This window comes from Acipenser ruthenus, chromosome 2 (genome assembly GCF_902713425.1).
Source record: "Acipenser ruthenus chromosome 2, fAciRut3.2 maternal haplotype, whole genome shotgun sequence".
Taxonomy (NCBI): Eukaryota; Metazoa; Chordata; class Actinopteri; order Acipenseriformes; family Acipenseridae; genus Acipenser; species Acipenser ruthenus.
Window position 1 is genome coordinate 65853086 of NC_081190.1, and position 22054 is coordinate 65875139.

The window sequence follows — 22054 nt, forward strand, 5'->3', positions numbered from 1 at the left end:
TCGCTCTTGTCTTGATAAATTGGCCGCAGACATAGCAAAATGCGTCTGCCAGATGCTTGCAGCCTCTTGATGCCATCTCAGAAAAATGCAGATATGTATCCACTTAGGCAGCTGGAACTAAACTGAACTGGTGGGCTTAAGGCCCCTGTATTTATACTACTATTTATATTACTGGAAAGTTCTAGAAGTTACTCCAAGTTTACTCAGCACTGAATCTATCTGGAATGTTCTGGAAAATAGGTAAATTTCAAAATATCACTGTCCTGGTCACAAAAGCAAAGTTTGTGGGGAATAATAGCCATTTTCTATACTTTTGAGGCATAAGCAATTAGGAAATAACACTTACTACCCAGGAACAAAAAAAAAAAAAAAAAAATTGTTACACAGTGTTATATTATATCCAATACTGAGTGATCATTTTTGATCTGCTATTAACAAATCATGTGACACTGTGACCTTTTAACTCTGCCAGCAACCTACTCAACATTTATAGAGACAGAAAAGGGAAAATCAAAGCCTGGTTATTCTCTCAAAATTGGAGCAAAATCAACCAGAATTCTGGCAATGGTTGCAAATACCATAATATAGACTGAGCTCAAGGGAAGTTTCCTTCCTGTGGTAGATTCCAGCAATGACCAGCATTGGTGGTTTGCAGTTTCAGGAGTCTTGGTACTGGTTAAGGAGCTGATTAAAATGGTCCTAGAAATCATTTACTTTAAAGTTCAGGTCAGCTGTCTGTCTACACTCCATGCTAATCTTACCTGCTGAATATTTGTTCCAATTTCCAACTGGTCATCATGAGTAGTAGCTACAATTTTCCAAAGTTTACTTTTTTAAAATTATTATTATTATTAATATTATTATTTATTTCTTAGCAGACGCCCTTATCCAGGGCGACTTACAATTGTTACAAGATATCACATTATACATTATTTCACATATCACATTATTTTACATACAATTACCCATTTATACAGTTGGGTTTTTAGATAAAGTACCTTGCTAAAGGGTACAACAGCAGTGTCCCCCACTGGGGATTGAACCCACAACCCTCCGGTCAAGAGTCCAGAGCCCTAACCACTACTCCACACTGCTGCCCTTGGACTGTATTTATATGTTTTAAAGCGTTAATATATAGTCTATATTAAATAATAAGCCACACGTGACACTTCTGTCTCCCAAAGTTAAACATGTTGAAGGACAGCTATCTCGGTCGTTAGGGTTAAACTCCAACAGTGTGCAAATTGCAAATATTTCAATATTGAGATGTGGTGTTAGCTACAGTATCCGTATATATATATATATATATATATATATATATATATATATATATATATATATATATATATAATCACACACACTTTTAGGGATTTCTTCTTTATGGGAGGTGGGGTAATGATGTAATTAAATAGAGTGATTTTAATTAAATAAGATTTACCTCTCGCCGCGTCTGTTTATGAATGTGATACTAGTGTAACTGAATTTGCCCTTGACTGTTGTAGTATCAACAGCATGACTGCAGCGGTGACGTTTTTTTTCTTCTGTTTACTGAATATGAGATCAGTTGCTATTGGTAACGCTTCTATTGCCCAGTGACTCCTACTTCATTCTTTTTGTGAAAAACAAACAACCGAACATAATCGTAAATCATCCTTCGATTTACACGACACACGCATGCTGTTTCTAAACAAACTTGTTGTTTCTGGTAACATTTAAGGTTACATACAAACTCTAAAACAAGTCAAAAATTCGCAAGACAGACATTTTTTTCAAACGTATCCAAAGAGGCAACTGGAATTTGTATTGTTTTGTTTATTATTTTATTTATTATATATTAAACTGTGAAGAACACAACGGCAAATGTTTGAGTATTGTTGATGGAGTGGAGTTAATCTGACGGACGACAAAACAAGCACAGAAGGTAAGTCAATGCAAACATCGTGACATGTTTGTAGTAGTTTACGATACTTAATATTATTAATATGTCGTGTTTTGCTTTTTGGATGAGTCCTGGTCAGTCGGTTGACCAGGAATTAGTTTTCAGCACATTTTAAAACAAATGAATGGAACAGTGATTCCAGTATACCCTTTAAATGTATATGCTCACATTTGAAAGGATACACACAGTGACAGATAATTTAGTTTTGTGTTTGCTGCTGCTGCGACTTGACTCACTGAGATAATAATTATTAAAGTTACTCTAAGCAGTAGGAGGATTCTAGAGTAATGACGACGTGCCGTTAATATATTAATATGAAGTAAAAAAAAAAATCGGTATGAATTTATTTTCAAATGTTACAAATAAGTTGTAAAAATATATTTTTAAACTGGTTATAGTTCATTAAATCATTGTATTTTAGGTCAAACATTTGAATGTATCCCTTTCCATCCGCAGTAGTCTGAATCAGGTTTTTAAAAAATGACATATTGTAGTAACCTTTTGCCCCCACCATCGTTCACTAGCAGAGTCCAGATAGCTGCTGGGCTATCCTCTGGGCAAACATGGACAAATATGAGAACCTGGGGCTTGTCGGTGAAGGCAGCTATGGAATGGTGATGAAATGCAGGAACAAAGAAAACGGAAGGATAGTTGCAATAAAGAAATTTCTGGAAAGTGATGATGACAAAACGGTGAAGAAAATTGCCATGAGAGAAATAAAGTTGTTAAAGGTCAGTGGTTTGTTGAGGTGTTTTTTAAAAAAACAAAATAAAATAATTAACACTGCAAATTGTCATACATTTAACAACGAATACCTAGAGAATATGGGCCCTATTTTCTACCATGGGCAAGTTGCCTATAATGGGAAAATACAAGAATCTTCATAAAAATATGTTCCTCCACTAAGAAAATGTCTGCATTTTTGGAACTTAAAAGAACTGTACAGTAATATTACTTATCCACAAAGCCCACAAAGCCCTCTAATTGTAGAACACTAAAAGTGGTATGTGGAATACTTTGTACATTCCCAGTCCATGGCACTCTGCCCTAGAAGTCATGAGCGCATAACCTCACAGCTCAGTTAGAACATCTGGTTCCTGAACACTAAAATATGCTGCTCTACTGCACCAGTGGTCAGTATATTGTTGAAAGGTAGTTGTGTTGGTTAGCAGTTAAGCTAGGCTCACCACTAGGGTGACCACCTGTCCCTAATTGGATGGCACAGTCCCTAAATATAAAGATCAAGTCCCAGTCCCGGGCTAAATGATTTCGGGATGGAATCTGTCCCGGATTCCTAGACACAGTGCAATCTTACAGTTTAGCGCCACAGTCAAACCATAGTATATCTGTTTGGAGCAAAGCCCTGCCCCTGCTGCATCATTTTGCAATACCTTACAGCGCCCCAGAATGATTGACACATTGGATAGACAATCTAAGACATACAACTACATAGTCCCACTATCATGTGACTTTTTACACTCACATCACAGCAAACAAAATACAATTTGTACAATATTTTAATTTCAGTGTTCTCTTTGTTTATGTGAAATGGCTGACTGTAAAAGTTGACGTGACACTGGTAGATACGTCGGTAAAGGGAGTACCCTATAAGGCCTACTCCACCAAAAAAAAAGTAAGCACCTGTGCAAATTCAGAGAGTTTTTTTATACATTTTGTAGAAAACATTTTAGAATTGGATACTGAGGTGAAAACGATATTAAGAAGCATTCAAAATTGGTAAGTTAATATTTAATTTTGAAATACTGTTATTAAATATACAGTATAAAATATGTTAATATACAATCCCCCCCTCCCCTTTTGAAAAGGTGGTCACCCTACTCACCACATATTTGCATAGTTTTTCATGCAAATACATACATACACAAATGCAACAACATTCTGAAACCTTGTTTCAGTGATACGCTAAGGGACACCTTTGTTATGACCTGTTGTGTGATCTATATTTAAAACAAGACTATCCTGTTTCACACATTCGAGCACCTAGCTGTCAAGATTTAATAATTTATGTTTAAGGAGACGATGAACAACAAAGTAAGTTCTTCTGGGGGGGGGGCTTCCTTGTTGGGGGAGATGTCTGTAAAAAGGCTTTTCATGATGCATTACTAGAGCAGGTTTTGTACAACTGTGTGGTGTGTTGGATCTCTTGAGAAGCACCTGTGGTACGGTTGTACAGACTTTTCTGTGCCATCGGGAGTTTAGGGGGACTGGTTTTACCAGACATATAGGATACGCATTAAAAAAGTGTTTTTTTCTTTTTTTGATCATTTGTTGGGAGTCCCCAATCCCATTTCAAAGTGTAAACTGTATACAAATGGACTGATTTTCGTTTGCCACATCTTCTCAACCTACTAATTTGTATTAATGGTGAACCACATACAATTATCGCTGACCATTTAATGATTACAATGGGATTGTTATACGTAGAACTAGTGTTTTTTTGAAGTTACTGAAAAGTTAGGGTATTTTCTGGTTAATGTTTTATGCTTAATATGTTATATGTAATCTATTCATTAACACGTTAGTTAATGAATAGATGAAAGAATGTTTGTTTGTTATCCTGAAGCAAGCCCCCCTGCATGGAAGGACAAGCCCAGGCAGTCTCTAATGCTGCCGACTGGAATGTTTTTGATATCTTATGCTATGCTCATTACATTATAATCCTGCTGTTTCAAATGTGTTCACTCTTGAGGACAGGTTTTCATGTGTAAATAGGAAGTCCTTCAGACTGCATTTATTACAAAATAAAAGCCATAATGAACAACAGTTGAGCTGGTTTAATCAATCACCAATAGAAGGGCAAATTAATTCCCTATTTATGTGTGGGTCCACAAGCTGTTTTGGCCTCAATTGTTTTACAGTCAGGTCTTTCAAAGCATATGGAGGTCTGGATTGTGCCATCGATGTGGAGTATTTGTGGTGTGGTAATGATCATTAGAAAATGATTCAGTATCATCAGCCAGTCGGCTTTAAAAGCAGATTTTAAATCAATCAGCGCAAGTACTAGCTTTTTCATTTTGGGTGGGGGGGTTGGTCTTTTTAGCAGACCAGTTCCTAATATCTGTTATAATTGGGCTTTTGTGGTGTATCTGTTTTCTTTAGGTAAGTTCAGTTCTAGTGATTAAAGGTTAAGACTATCAAACACACAGTAAATTTGCTGTCGTCGCTCAAACAAAGCTAATTGCTGCTCTTTACAAACCCTACTGATGTTAATGGAAGTTGGTGATTAACTTTTATTATACCTGTTTGTTCCCCTGGAATCACAAAGCAAACAAGTCAATACAAATGGCTGACATTATAATTTGCTGTGGCCAAACAATTCATATACACAGGCTGTCTTTTGCAGATAATTTCTACATGATTTAAAATGACCCAACAAACTTAAATGGTAAACGGGCCTGTATCTGAAAATATGTATTGGCTTTGAACTTTCTTGACGGTCTTTTCTGGTAATACATTTTTATTCCCGATTCTTCAGAAGTCATGCAATTTCATGTTGGTGGGGGAGAAGACATTCAGAAAGAAATATGTGAATTTTGTCTTTTTTTTTGTGTAATTGTTCACTGCCAGTTTGTCTTTGTTACAGCAACTCAGACATGAGAATTTGGTCAATCTTCTTGAGGTGTGCAAGAAAAAGAGACGCTGGTATCTCGTGTTTGAGTTTGTGGACCGTACTCTCTTAGATGATCTGGAACAGTTTCCAAATGGACTTGACTACAACAAAGTCAAAAAATATCTCTTCCAGATTCTGAGGGCCATCACTTTTTGCCATCATCATAGTGTGAGTGTTTCCAAATGGTCTGAGGTGAAGCCTGTTTTGTTGGCAATTACTTAAAAGAACTCTGCGTATTACACCAGTAAATATAGAGTGCACTTATTGGTATGTTAATTATCTGAGGCATAGTGGTATTGCTGTGGTGTGTAATAATGGAGTTCCGGAGTCAAACCTTGAGACCAGAGATAGAGATCAGTATTTCAACAAGTGTTTAATTATTACCAAGGAACATGCCACACCATCACCATTGTACTACAACTTTTTAAAGTTATTTATTTACCTTTGGTTGTTTTAAATAAAACATTATAGTCCACTGAAATAAGTAATCTTTTTCAGAAAAGGTGAGCTTTGTTTGCCATTTGGTTATCGAGTAGTAAAAGAATGGCTCACCACCTCCATAGAAATCAATGGGAGAACAGTATCCTGTTGTGTAATTATGAATATAGATCAATGTATCTTATCCAGTGCCAAATGACCAATACAGCCAATTGGAAGTTGGGATTTTTTTTAAAGTTGTTTAATATTAACTCCCAAAAGAGGAGTTACAAAGTTATACAACCACCTACATCCCCTCCCTATGTAGTATGTATGTGTTTTTTTTTTTTTAATGGTTCTTCATGTTGACCTACTTCCACTACTTATATGTATCATGTATACATGTATTTATACTTTTATACCCTGGATGATGTGTATCAGAGCACAGTATAATTTTGTATGTCATTTTCTGTTGCAGATTATACACCGTGATATAAAACCTGAGAACATATTGGTATCTCAGTATGGGGTTGTCAAATTGTGTGATTTTGGTTTTGCCAGAACGATGGCAGCCCCTGGTGAGGTATATACTGATTACGTGGCCACACGCTGGTACAGAGCTCCAGAACTACTCGTAGGAGACACAAAGTATGGCAAGTATGTACATTGAAAAAGGCTTGTGATCAAGGTAGAATATGTTCATTAAAGTAAATTTAAAGTTGAAGTTACTACTACAGAAAATAGTCCACTGGTTAGTTAATGAGTTAAAAGATTTTTAAATGGGCATGAAAAGTATGGAGGATTTGAAGGGACAGAGGTCATATGTTATGGATGACAAAGGTAAACGCATCATTTTCTGCTATTGTAATTCAAAAATCGTGTTACAGTGTGGCATAATATCACAGGACCTATCATCAGAAAGAGACAATTGACACTTAAGTGGAAGACCTTTTCCTGACCCAAGCTACACTTCCCAGGTTTCACAAACTGAAACATGATTCCTGTGCTGCGCATGGTGTGCACTCTTTCTGTGTACTGTTATACCATGATCTTTATTTTTCAGAGCTGTAGATGTATGGGCTGTTGGTTGTTTGATTGTTGAGATGCTTACAGGAGAACCTCTTTTCCCAGGAGATTCTGATATTGATCAGGTGTATCATGTCATGAGGTGTTTTGGTGAGTTTGCTGTCATATTAATAGATTGTCAATTCTCCATCAGAGATGACCAACCTTCATTTTACTTTCAACAGATCACCAAAATAAATATGACCATTTTAAATTATATCATTTTTTTTTGGCAGGTAATTTAACCCAAAGGCATCAAGAACTATTCTACAAAAACCCAACTTTTGCAGGAGTGAGACTCCCTGAAATAAAAGAAATGGAACCTCTGGAAAGACGTTTTTCAAAGCTATCATCAGTTGTTTTAGATTTGGTAAAGGTAACTGTCTTTCCGTGCTTGGTTTTACTGTCGGATAACTATTTGCCATCCTGCTTCTGTACATACTACTGCTAATATCTCAAAAACCACTTCAGCTCTGGCAAATCTAATTGCACCATTCACTTTGACTGTGACCTAATATGTCTGCCATATTGTGGTAATGTGACTTTTTGGTTTCCAGGGGCTGGTTTTTCAAAACTTTTAATCTGGATCAAAGTGATCTGGATTTTGTAATCCTAGATTTTGTGATCGAGAGTACTTTTATCTGGATCATTTTGATCTGCTTTTTCAGAAAATGTCACTGCTGGATTACATTTATCCAGATAACAAATAATCACGATTACAAAATCCAGTTTTTTGAATAGGCTAGTTATTAATATGTATTTATAATTTATTTTCTTTATTATTTAAGAGGCCTTATTTATGATACCTAAATTAACAAAATAAATAAGATTGTGGTAATAATAATTAATACATAACGTTATTTATTTTGTTTTATATTATTTTTTTTTAACAAAATCTAAATCACTTTTAATGTTAGTGCACATATAATGCATGCAAATAACGGTTATTTTATTTATGCCTACTTAGCAGAAATTAAATAACTAAATCTGAATTGAATAAAAATAAAACTTTTGAAAAAAAGGATATGTGTTTTTAGACATCTTCATCGTCTTCCTCGTTGGTCGGGAGTCCAGCATCTCTCAGACGAGCTTTAAGGAGGCGTATGTGTATGCTTATGCTTTTTTATTAAAGCTATACCACTAAATACGTGTTTTCCTTTTTGCTTGGATACAAAACTTAAATAAATATGTAAATATTATATTCTAACACTGTATTTGGACATATGGTGTGTGTTTGCTATGACAATTCAAACAAAATATCGATGTTCTATGATTTAAAAGCTGAATCCACCTCCGTAGTAGGATCACAAAAATCCTGGTATTTTGGATCCAAGTAATCCTAATCTCCTCTTTAAATTCTGAAAAACCCAATTGCAACATTTAATCGTGATTAAAAGAAATCCAGATCACAGTAATCCCGATCGCATTTCGATGTTTTGAAAAACCCAATTGTACAATATAACCCAAACGCAGAAATTCGATTACCAAAGCAGGCCCGGCTTTACGGGCGGGCCTAAGGGTGCCTGGCCCGTCCAGTTTAGGTCCAGTGCTCCCCCTGTTTCAGATTTTAAAATTGATTCAGTACCGTCAGCTTCCAGTTCTAGCAGTAGATGCCCGCTGGAATGTCTCAGCACCAGCTGTGAATCAAATTTAAAATCAATCCGCGCAAGTGCTGTTTTTTTCTTTTTGACTTGCTGTATTTTTAAGTGTAGTTCACTATTGGACAGTAAATACTAAACAAAGACACAATTGGTCCAAATTAATCTTATTATCCACCAAAACCAGCCAACCAATACTTTACGTCGACGAAAGCAGCCAATACTGTACCTGCAACTGCCGAAAGCCAATCACAGGCTGTCAGCTCGACTGGAGCACAGACATGGCATCTTTCATCAACAACAAAGCGAGACGTGGACAGTTCAGTAATATTGCTCCACTCATATGTAGGTTCAAGAGAGAAAGGCTTTGGCTGAAGGTTGAAACATGGTGAGTTAGGAGGCATGTTAGACTGTCCTGCAATTGCTCTGTTCATTCCTTAGGAAATGTCCAGATTATAAATAACAAGTTAATAAAACATTTAAATCAATTTACTAATTAAAAATGCATCATTTTTCTCTTTATATGTATGTCATCCTTGTTTTTTATTAAAAAAAAATGTTGGACTATTTTCTTAGAACATCTTTACTCAGAGTTAAGGTACCCGGCGCATCAGTACAAGTTCAAGGTAAATTTAGGTTTTAAGGTGTTTGTTTTCTTTAAAAAAAAAAGAAAAAATGGTCAAATAATGTTCTAATAGCGATAGTGCCCTCTCGATGATGGCTCTACCGTGTGATAGTTGACTTTGACTTTCGTTAGTGTCCTCGTCTTGGGCTCAGGACGCATAACTCCAGTCGCGGTCAACTATCACACGTAGAGCCATCATCGACGGGCACTATCGCTTAAACAAAAAAAAAATCTATGAGAAGTCATTAATCAAATCAAATTAAAGTAAAGCAAAGCATAATAATAATAATAATAATAATAATTTAAAATGTCTAGTTGCTTCTGGTGTTTGGAAACCCCTTCGTAGGGCCGCCTTGTCGGATTGTTTACACGAGCGTCTGCTTTTTAGATTCAGTATTGAATAGTAAGCATTATATGTACATTCATTACTTTACAGTAATTTGGAGTGTGTGGGAATCTGTTTCAATCTCTGTAGAGGGTCTGCTAACTGTATGATTGTATTCATTTTAAGTATTGTTGCTCAGACACCCCGTTGTTGCTAATGCGGTAATAATAATAATTTAAAAGAAGAAGAAAAAAAAACTTTTCCAGAAAGAGCAGTGGTAATTCGTGCTGTGTGGATAGTTCATAACATTGCCCTGTCATATGATTTATTTATTTATTTGCTTGTTTATTGTCATCACAGTTAAGTAAAATAGTAGAGAATATGAGCTGATTGATTTGTTTTTCCAAAATGAGCCCGTCCTAAAAAAGTGGATGCCCCCCACAGCGTTCACGCTGCCACCGGGCCTGTACCAAAGTTTTGAAAAACCAGCCCCTGGTGATAAAGACCTAATGCTGTGCACAATGTTAATATGTTTGAGTGGCTCTGACTGTTTTTAAAGAGAAGTAATTAGTAAACATCATTACTTCCATTGTTTTAAGCTAATGGTTATATAGAACATTTATACAATTGTAAATTATAAAAAATAATTATATATTTACATATTACATTCTGAAATGCGCTTTTGGCTAGTTTCACAGACCCTGGTACACCTAAGGCTGCATTTGGTAATATAATATGTGCTTTATAGGGTAGATGAAACCAGCTGGTTGCGCTATTATTGAACTTGTTTTTATTTTGTTCTGTACAGAAATGTTTACAGATTGATCCAGACAATAGGCTGTCCTGCAGTGAGCTGCTGCAACACGAGTATTTTAACAAAGATGGCTTTGCTGAAAGGTAAGAAGAGTTATTTCTCCATTAAAGCTACTCTTAAAAAAGCACTGTTAACTAAACTTTTATGCAGATTTACCCTTAATCTTTACCAGGGGGTTCTTTGCGTCTACATTCTCTGACTGTATTTCAACATATATGGCAATAAATCACACATACCAGGCTTATCCAGTTCCTTCGAAATGGACACCCATATATTACCTTTCAAATCTGTATGTTTATAATTGCAAGGATCTTTGTGATAAAACTCTGGGTAATTTTCCACGGCAAGTATTATTTTTTCATTTTGTCATGTTGGATAGTGCGTTACCCTGCTGGACCACGTGTATTGAAGCTGTTCTCTGATTGGTCAATTCTCTAGTTGTCACATGACAAATTGCAAAAAAATAGGATTCAATCGTATTTATTTAGTGTCGCCCCCGTGTCGCCTGTGATGTCAGAGATACTTATCAAAAGTATAGGGTCTATTCATTTTGTCGCATCGCTGCACAGTTTCGCCTGTCACGTCGTATCTGGTGTGTAGCAGCCTTTGCACAATGTAATGTAAAAAGTGTTTTACTTGAGTAAGTTCAATGTATTACACACATGTGGGTTACAAATCTGATTGGCTACTTATTTAAATAAATATATAAAAAACACCAGGACACAAACCTGGTAATCAAACAAAGTAAACTGATGTATATGAATTCTTACCGTTGTCTGGTTCATTTATTTATCTGAAGCCTGAAGATGTTACTCTCTGGATGCCCACGTGCTGAATTTGAACATGAGGTTTTGTTTTTCACGACAGAAGGGTAATTCGGAGTACTCGCTCATTGGTTACTAGTAATGATGTTAGAACATTTACAATTGTTACAAATTACCAGAGAGAGAAAAAAACTGGCCTCTTTCCTTTCCTAGTCTATTTTTTACAGTAACATCTCTTTTTTTCCACACAATTTAGTATTTTATGTATTCCTTTTTGTGTTTTCTAAGAGAAATGTACAAAAGCATTTTATTCTATATTTGAAATATTGACAAAATACAAGACAGTCTTTCACCTGAGTGATTTTATGGATTTAGAGCCTTTTTGTTAAAAAACAAACGCAAAACATGGTTTTAGGACTGAACATTTATTAAAAAATTATAATAATACGGAGAACACCTATATTATATAAACTGAACCACTGTCAGAAAATTCTGATTCACAAGAATCAGACGCCAGTATTTCTGCCAACAGTGATTCATCTAATCATCTTGCCATCTTGAAATGAAATTCTGTAGAACAGAAGTGTTTATATTATTGTGTATATCAATTTCTGTACATAAACAGTAAACATATACACAGAATATCCTATTATAAAAGCAGTATTTTACAAACAGCAAGAACAACAGAATAAATCGTGCTAAATAAACTACAAAATGCTAACAAGTCTCAAAAGTTTGAGTTTGGCCTTATTCCTTTTGAGGCCATTAATTGGCATTTGGAACATTTGGCCTGTCATTGGGTAAACAGTAAAAAAACACACTTTATTTTAGTCTTACTGGGCCACCAGAGTGCCGTACAGGTCGGAAATGCAGATCATTGGATATTTATTTTTATTTTTTATTTTAAAAGGGTGGAGAATGTTTTCAGCAGCACATAGAGAGAAAACGTCACAATAACTTGTTTAGAGATAAGAAAGAAACAGAAAAACACTGCAAATCTGATTATATTACAACATTTATTCTGTCTTGTGTTTTATTTATATGTTTTTACAAAATGTATAAATATCAAGAAATGAGTGGATATAAGCAACTAATGTTTCATGAACAAAATGTATATTAGTTATGTTTTTTTTTCATTACTGATAAAGGAATTAACTATTTTTTTTATAAATATTTATTTTGAGAAAAAAGAGAGTAGTGCCCATTATTGCTTATAAAGATCCTGAGAATAAACGTTTATTATGGCATTGCAATTACTGTAAAGCCATAAATATGTGAGTCTTTTATGAGTTTTTCGCATATGAAAACATATATATAACAGTTGGAGCCAATATCTGTCCTCGAGTCTGTGGGAAAAGCTTTGTGTTCTTACCCAAAATCAAGACCTGTATTGCTATACAGAAAGCCCAAGCTAGTGTGGTGAGTGAAGTTACTAATGGCAACCCCCCCACCAAAAAAAAACAACCAACCATCTGTTTTTGCTGACTATCTCCAGTCACCTGATAAGTGAGATACAGTAGGTTTGCTTTTACTGGCAAGCCCTTCTGATGCAGTCCACCACCGCCCCCACCAGGCTTTTCTTTTTATTTTCTTTTATTGACGAGTGTTTCAGATACAGTTTGTAAAAGTGGCACATTTTTCAGAAATTCTTTGTTCTTCCAGGTCCAAAGGTCAAAGTCCTGTAGACAGAATGAAGATAATACACACCTACAGTACAACAATGTGTAATTCTTTCACTATAATTGGTTGGTTCCAATGCTTCCTGTTGGATCCTTTACAAATAGGATGCTTTTGTTTTTGGAATTTCCCTACAACTACTTTCACATAAAGTAACAAGGGAATCAATTGTGACCTTGAGAAATATTATTTTTCTTATGCACTGTAATAAATCTTCCCTCAACCCCTGCCCCTCTTAAAAAATATTATTTTTTGTTTATTTGTTTTACAGTAAGGTCATACGTTTGTGTATTTGAAAACATTTAAGTTGCTTTTATTTACCAGATTCACACAAGAGCTTAATACTAAAATCCAGAAGGGCCTGAAAGAGAACACTCCTGTACCCAAAAAGTCAAAAATGACAAAAAGGGATAAAGACGATTCATTAGTAGAGGATAAGAAACTAAGAAGCCAGGTTAGTGGTCTCTAAAATATCTATGAAAGAAAAGTGCATTAATCTGATCAGTGCAATGATCATACATACATGGAGCCCTCCACTTCTTTTTTTGCTAGTTGTTGTTGTATATATACAATGCCTAAATAAACAAGGTGTATGACCTTTGTTTTTGTTTTTTAGGACTCTAATGCAGATATAAAAAACAAAGATAATAAACCCAATGTCAAAATAAGGTCAAAAGAGTTGAGAGCCGAGGTTGAAAAGCTTGGCAGATCAGCTACTACAAATGGGAATGAGATCCTGGAAAAGACTACCGAAAGCAGGGCAAGCCTCAGCAAGGCTGTGCCTCCATCTCTTAAAGATGTAAATGGCAACCATGACCGTCCCAAGTCTCCAGCGGGGACCCTCATTCCTCCCATCTCACACTATCCTTTAGCCATCACAACCAGCTGCATGAACCTGAATGCTGGGTCTGGGACTGTTCCAGGACCTCACAGCTTCAGGTACAACAACACCTAAAGTACCAAATGAAACTGCAACCAGCGCAAACATATTGTCTTGCTCGGGGGGTCTTGTAAAGCAATAGCTTAAATGGTTACAAACTGCTAGTTGCAAAAACACATTGCCTAATAGTGCTTGGCAACATAATAGTTTTGCACAAAGTGCATTTCAGAAGACAAGGTCAGCTGATTTTATTTCCATGAATTAACACAAAAGTAGTTTTGCCATTCTTAGATGGCTTGTGAAAGCTAATGATAGCAGTGAAGTTGACAGGTAAGTTAAATAAGTATTAATCAAGGATGCCAGTATCCTGAACTTACACTTTTTTTTTTTTTTAATCGGTGTTCTCCTATTGTTACCCAGTGAAACTTAATACTGACAGGCAATTTTGTTGCGCTTTTGTGCTGCTTGAAACAACCAAAAATGAAAAATGTCAAAGGATCTTGCTTTAAAAATAATATTGTCACTAAAAGACCTACTGCCTTTTGTAACTTTACTAATTTCACATATCCATGACATTTTATATATTTTCTTTTTCTTAAAGGGCAAATGAGAAGATGAAAAAACATATGCCCCTTTTTAAAAAACAAAGCCAACAACCCATGTCGAGTCACTACAATGTAAGCCTTGCTGCCCGGGTAGGTTATTTGAAATAAATAAATCACTACATTCTGTAATAGGTTTGTGCTGCCTCCTAATGTTTTATACAGCTATGTCTCCAGTGAGAAGATGTATTTCAGTGCCATAAGCCACGATTAGTAAGTGTAAACTGAAATACGTTAACAGCATAGGATAGGTATCTAACAATTGCGGATTATATTTTAAGAGAGAGAGAGAGAGAGAGAGAGAGAGAGAGAGAGAGAGAGAGAGAGAGAGAGAGAGAGAGAGAGAGAGAGAGAGAGAGAGAGAGAGAGAGAGAGAGAGAGAGAACAATGTTTGTCAATAGTATTAATCAACATGTAGTTAATCAGCAGTGACTTATCATATAGTTTAGGAAGTATTAGACATGTTGTGTTTTTTTGCAAGCTCTTATTTTGAAGCTCAACTTTCAAGTCTGACCATACAGGCTTTTGAAGAATACGTACAGCTCTGTGATTATATTTTTTTTATTTATTAAGTTGCAATAGTATAGTGTTTAGTTTTTGAGCTCTGTTATAATATATAAGTGTATTGGTTATAACAAATGTTTTAATCACTCCAGTTCCCAAATGAAAGGAGTGGTATTCAAGAGCGGTCAATTCATACTGATCGAATGGGGCATGCAATCAAGAAAAAATGGGAATTCTGCAAATCAGATGTTCATCTCCCAGAACTGAACAGTAATCATCTACCTGAGCTAAAAGGAGTCGAAGGTGCTTTTTGTTGTTTTAGCTGAGGCTTAGCACAGCAGAGCAGTAATTTCATAACATAACATCCGTCATTCTCCACCACCTTAACAATTGGTTATAGTTTAAGGTACAACAGGTTTAAATGTACAATTGTCCTATTCAGAATACCTAAATAATACATGATAATTGCATATTGTTGATCATTCATTATTTAGGTTGTGTGAATAATGAAATTGTATACATAATGTTTCAGGTAAACCATTCCAACTAGACACTTCACTATTAGAGTAAGGGTTATTTTCCATGTGTTTGTCACACTTAAAACATTTCTGTGACATCTCCCTTGGATATTTTTGATTGATTGATTCTACGAATATTCTAACGAAAAGTGTCTGTGTGGCTATGAGTCCACAGGAAACTGTTTATTAGTCAACTAAACCAGTCACAACAATTCAACAGAAAAGCAAAATCCATTTTATTACACAACAATCATTTAAACAATTAGTTAATTATAGTTAAGGATACAATTTTGTCACGGAGGTCACAGAAATCATGAATTTGTAAAAACACATTTGGTTTTCACAATAAAGTAAAACCTACCATTTATCAGTTGTTTCTGACAAGTCTAATACCATACAATATAACTTGATACTGAGGTGTGAATCACTTGTAATTAACATGCATTTGTGTATCAGTTGCAGCACAGCACATACCTGATTTTAGAGAATTTTTTTTCCACACTTCACTGGTACAGTATTTATTATTTAATACTAAAGAAATAACATACCAATACTGCAGTAAATATTTTAACAGAGGTTGTAATCTAAGTACTGAACACGCACTTGTGTATTTTTTGTATGTTTATATCTATATTAAAAGTACTATATTCCCATTTAGGCAAAAATTCAAAGATATTAAAGAAAGAAAACAGGAAAGTTCCAGAATCCCGTATACCTTCTCTAGCTGCAATGGACCTTCACTCCAGTGTGCCTTCGCAACAGGTACTGTAGTAGGATAAAGATTTATAAAAGAATGTACATTTCATATACAATAAGATATTCAACTATAAAATCCCTCTCTGTTGAACACCACTACCATGTCCTCTTTCTTTTTAGATATCTGGAAGCTCATTTCACGAACCCACAGAAGCAAACTTCCCCCGTGTTGAGTACTAAACCGTGGTGTTTTTAGAGCATTACTCTGTACAAATTTACTCCTATCTACAGAATCCGTTTGTATACAGTAATGGATATTTATCTATATATATATATATATATATATATATATATATATATATATATATATATATATATATATATATATATGAGAGAATGTATTGTATTTTGCTTGTAGGATTTGCAATATATTCAATAATTTAATAAATATGTAGTGTATTTCTGAAATACTATGCATCATGGTCTTTTTTTTATTTCATTTTTGACATGCTGTAAAAAAAGAGTAAACTTTACTTACTGTATAAAGTAACCCTATTTAAGGTGGTTACATTGTAAGATTTGTATTTTATTTAATTTGATCTTTTTAGTAGTTCATTTGTAAATCCTGTCTTATGGAGATTACCAATTTCTGTGTGGTCTTTTTTTTTTTCTTCCCCAATTTATGCTGTGATTCAAACACAAATTCTGTGATATGTTAGTTATAGCCATGTCCGTAAAAATACAAAATAAATGCAACCAACTGTGTTTGGTATAAGATTGTGTGCATTCAGTTGTGGGTTTCATTTTAGATGTAATACTGTATATTCAGTATTATTAAGAAAGGGAGTTTACACCCGATGATGCACAGTTACTGTAACCATCTTTCGACCAGGAAGGAATATTTGTTTTATTTCATGTCACTGCTGTGTTGGACCAGGGCCTCGCAGGGTCACAACCCTGCTGAGCCTTGTTGCTGGCTCCAACATGTCACCCTCCTGCTGAAGCTTCAAAGTCAGTAACAGAACCGATATGCTGCTGGGTGTGCAACGAGGTGGGGCATATCTCCAGGGAGTGCGCCACCATGGATTGCCATTTCACCCAGTCGGCTCGGCCCACCCAGCAAGTGCAACCACTCCAGCTCAAGGGTTTTGTGCTTCCTGTGACAGTGGAAGGTACACAAACCCGAGTCCTTCTTGACTCGGGGTGTATTCAGTCTCTGATTCGGGAAGAGTTGATCTCACTGGGGCACAGGTGATTAAGGGGACGGGTAGCAGTATGTCCATATCTATCCAAAGGTGAGTATGATGGTTAGAGACCATACTGACAAGGAGGAAGCGACCCGGCTTGGTTTTGCAATAAATTCAAACCCTGTAAAACGAAAAGAGAATGCAGGCTGCTAACAGTGAGGGGTGACAGTGGAGGCAGTCCGGTTCAGTGCAATTGGGGGGTGGTTGATGAAGGTTCCGGGGCAGAAGTGGGGGAGCTAGCAGCTGCAGCTGGTCCCTCTGAATCTGTGGGGGACCCGAACGATCCCAATCTCAGAGCCAAGGGAACTGATTTTTTTAGTTTGCTCCCGTGACTTCAGGCTCGAGTAAAGTCGCACTGTGCTGGCTCTTCGACCAGGCAATTGTCATTATTGGTCGGGTGGTCGATTCCAGATGTGCAGCCGTCTACCCCCATTTTGAATCGATTCCTTTTCGGGACTGGCGGTCTATTGCCGAAAAATGTATCCCAAACCTTGCTTCCATAGCCACTCCCTTGACGACCTCACCTGGAAGGCCAAATACAGTGTAGTGGACAGAGCATGCAAGTGGGCCTTTCAGATGTTGAAGACGAAACTGTGTAACAAGCCAGTGCTGCGCAGTCCAGATTTCAGCAGGGGGTTTATCTGAGACAGGTCTGGGTGCAGTGCTGTCCCAGGAGGGAGCAGGGAAGAAGCACTCAATCTTGTAGAACAGCAGGAAGCTCCTTCTCTGCAGTGGTGTAGTGCTATATTTAGAAGTGAGGGGGTCGCTATTATCTACCCCCCCCCCCCCCCCCCCCATCCCCGCTCTCTCAACCCTACCACGCTGCCTGCAGTCCCCGTTTCCCCATACACTCAACAGAACTGCAGTTTATCACTAGTAGTTACGATATTTGAAAGGGCTAACAAGTGTACCAATTGATTACAAATTCAGATAATCAGGTTTTGAGGTATAACTGTAAAGAAACTAGACTTACAGCTATTTATATTAAAGATAAATAAATACACACATACTGTACATATTTTCACAACCAGTTTCATACACTAATACACACATGATTAAAACACTGTTATTATTATTATTATTATTATTATTATTATTATTAATCCTATGCATAATACTCCCCCACTCCCCCGTATATTGAATGGTTTGGTCCAGAATCAGCTCGTTTCACTGTCGTATTGCAGCCGCTTAAGAGCGAATTAGACTGAGGTTTTGAAACAGAAGTGCATCCGTTTGCAAAAAAAGATGTGTAAGGCCACAGGTACCCGTTATTTGCTTGTTGCGATTCACTTTTATCTTTTAAATAAATATTAAGCTTATTTTATCTACATTATGTCTTATATATGGGTCTAAAAATAAGAACGATTCCAATTATTACATCTAATTGTAAAACGCTGCCACCTTAGCACAGCGTTAATACAGGTTCCCTTCACCTCTCTACATTATTTACACCTGTTGTTCCAGACCAGGCACGATATAATCAAACTTTTTTCATTATTTATCTCAAGGGTTTCTTACAGTTATTGTATTCTTTGCTTATTTGTATGGGTTATACACATGTATATCTCCATATATTAATTGGAACATAACAGTTCAATAATCTACATGTGAAGTACAAAAGCAGTGCTCTCCCTGCCCAAGAGAAGTGGGGGAGCGGCACCCCCCCCCCCCCCCCCCCCCGTGACCCCCCAGCACTACACCCCTGCTTCTCTGTAAGTAAAACCACAGTAACATCGAGGAGTGCCTGCAGTAAAATGGGCAGTCAAGGTACTTAACTCTGGGTTGACACTTAACTCTGGTCATCGACCATGCCCCCTTGAAATGGTTTCACCAGATGAAGGATATAAATGCCAGAATCACACGGTGGTACTTGACTCTGCAACCCAGTGCTGACAGGGTAATTCACCAAGCAGGGAGAATGCACCAAAATGCAGACTTTTTCTCTCGGGGAAGGTGTTGGATTGTACAATTGAATGGACTGGTGGTGCCATTCTGAGAGAGAGGGTATGTTACAGGGGAGGGCCTGTCACTGACTTCTTATTTGTTGCTGTGTTTTACTTTTGGGCACTTGTGTCACTGTTTTGTTTCGACTGTGTATTGTTTTAAACGTAATACTGGTCACCAGGGTATACCATTGCTGGTACTCTAGCAGTGGCCACCTGCAACTGCAAGTGAATAAATTAACTTTGTAAAAAATAAATCTGAGTGCCTGTGAGGCGTAGTCAACAGTACCATCTGTGTCCATCTGCTATATACCATGAATTACTCACTCCCCCTTCCACAGAGGGAAAAAAGTAATGAAATGTGAATGTACCCAAATATGGATACTACTTGCCAAGTGAAATTGTTGCGCCTGGTAATTTCTGCACAGGTCGTCATATGCTGTCTTAATTATAAGTCAATTACACTCACCCGTAACGATAATTGGGAGTAGTAAAGATTATTTTATTTCTTAGAAAGATTGAGTGAGTTTTTTTGCTGTTAAATCTGAAACACACATGTCTAACAAACTTAATCCAAAGCTGATGCCAGAGGGATGTATTCCTTTTGAATACCTGTTACAAAATCTGAAGTGTTGGCAAGGTTGCTTTAGGCTTTTTGTATGTACAATTTTTTGCAACATTTCCTCAATAATGTCATACGTACAGAACATCCAGTGATTTATGGTAAACAATTCTTACAGTAATTAACTTGGTTTTTATGATGCCACAGAACATTTTGAGAACTCTTGTTTAAAATCTAGTAAGTAATGCAACTATGTTTTCAGAAATTGGTGCCTTTATCAAACTGAGATGCCCTTAAAGTATATATATATATATATATATATATATATATATACATATATATATATATATATATATATATATATATATATATATATATATATATATATATAATGTTACCTCACCAATCAACAAACCTTTTGAGAGAAAACTAAATCAGAGACAGACCTTTTCTTTACCCCGGATACTTACATACAACAGTGAACACCATTTAGCCATGCATTGACAGCACATTAGTGTGTATGCAAGAATCCATCCTTTATAAAAACATGAATATATATAGTTAATATGGGCTTCTATATACAACCTAATATAATGTCATTCATGCATTACAAGTGTGCTTATGTAGACATGTAGATTACATTCACATATAACACGACAATACAAACATAAATGTATAAATGAACACTATTAAAAATGAATAAAAAAATCTGAGGATCAGAAAATATTGCATTGATCATGTTCTGCTTTCTCTTTTATCTCAGATAGGTATGTTGCTAAGGAGCTGTAGCCCACACTTCTGTCATCCATGTCTGTGTCTGTTTCTGTTGGCATTTCAGAATGGATGACCTTGGCAGTAGGATTAATGTTTACTGTTTCCAGTGTGTCAGGCTTTATGTCAGCTGCCTTCCTTGACAAAATGTTCTTAATTTTATAGTGGAGCGAGAACAAAATGCCTGTTTCTCCTTCCCTGATGGCATTGTCGTCTTGTGGGTGGATTTCCCTTTTCCCTCTTTTGTATTCTTCAGAAGATTCTGAGACAAATCCCCAGCCAAAGCTACGCATGGGATAGGCCGAACCAGGCCCATTGGGCACAAGGCCATTTCTGGGATATAATCCATTGGTGGAAGCAAAGACATTTGGTAAAACCTGTGTCTTTGTGGGAAATAACCCGTTTGTGGGTGCAATACTATTTATTGGTACCAGTCTGTTTGGGGGAATAATGCCATTTCTTGGAAATAATCCAACAGTTATAACTCTGCCATTTGTGGGAATGAAGCCATTCGCTAGCACCCTTCTGTTTACAGGAATGAAACCATTATCTGGTGCCAATCTGTTTGAGGGAATCAGGTCATTATATGAAACTAAACCAATAGTGGGATCAAAAAAGCGGCCATTGGCATCATACGTGAACGCTTTAGGTCCTCCATATACAGTGACATGTGGAATAATTGCAACTTCACCACCAAAAGGGTTATTAGGCCTGTTTTGCACCTGTGGGCCTTTAGGATAAACAGGGTGTGTTGGAGGTATTTTGTGAGCTGTTTTTGTTGTAATTGTGGTTGGCTTTGTGGCTGTGGTTGGAAGGGGATTGTTGGTGATTGGAAAAATCTGGCAGGGTGTCCGTGTTGGCTCTCCGTCTATATCAATGGACTCATATCCATTTAATGATGTATCGTAATAGTCTGCACACTTCTGCATTCCTGTTAGGAGGTAAAGGATGGAAGAACTACATCAGGTAACTGTGCTTTAATCTAATAGAAAAGTAAAAGTCTAATAAATTATTACTAACACAACCAATACTATCCATTAGTTGCTTCATGTTACTAGCGTTTGAAATGAACATTGCAATGAGGCTGTTAAAATGCTGAATCAGCAAGGTAGTAATTGTACAATTCAATGCTTTTCTATTTTAAAGTGCCATTTTGTACTGGAGATCAAGACACAACTGCTGCAAAGGAAATAAGAGGCTGGGCTGGTATTATGAAGTAAGTCTTGTTGCTCATAACTGCAACTGCCATTGGTTTCTAAGCAACTGTAAAACTATAATTAAAGAAAAATACAAGTAGTAGGATATCTTGCAGGTGTACTTTACTAAAATAAAGATTGCAGAAAAATGTTATCTAAGAAAACGCTTTCAGAATGGACAATTCTGTATTAAGTTTTTGATATTGATAGTAATTTAAAATATAGTAAAAGTAATCACATTACATGTAATTTTAGTATATAATCCATTCATTTAAGCAAG

At 36.3% G+C, this 22054-nt stretch overlaps 1 protein-coding gene across 6 annotated transcripts; it reads left to right on the forward strand.

The window, feature by feature from the left end:
* The first annotated feature begins 1470 nt into the window (after positions 1-1470).
* LOC117408877 (cyclin-dependent kinase-like 2) lies at positions 1471-16369 on the forward strand. 6 transcript variants are annotated; one of them, XM_034014259.3, is made up of 13 exons: positions 1476-1921; positions 2464-2670; positions 5544-5738; positions 6466-6644; positions 7051-7163; positions 7289-7428; positions 10409-10497; positions 13180-13309; positions 13472-13794; positions 14337-14412; positions 14994-15144; positions 16018-16121; positions 16236-16369. In XM_034014259.3, the coding sequence occupies exons 2-13, from the start codon at positions 2503-2505 to the stop codon at positions 16293-16295; spliced, it is 1728 nt and encodes a 575-aa protein (XP_033870150.3). In that variant the 5' UTR covers positions 1476-1921; positions 2464-2502; the 3' UTR covers positions 16296-16369. The 6 variants fall into 6 exon arrangements, 5 of the variants coding, with proteins under 5 accessions (XP_033870150.3, XP_033870148.3, XP_033870149.3 ...); XM_034014257.3 differs by having other exon boundaries at positions 1477-1921; positions 14337-14430; XM_034014258.3 differs by having other exon boundaries at positions 1477-1921; positions 2467-2670; positions 14337-14430.
* The last annotated feature ends 5685 nt before the right edge of the window (positions 16370-22054 follow it).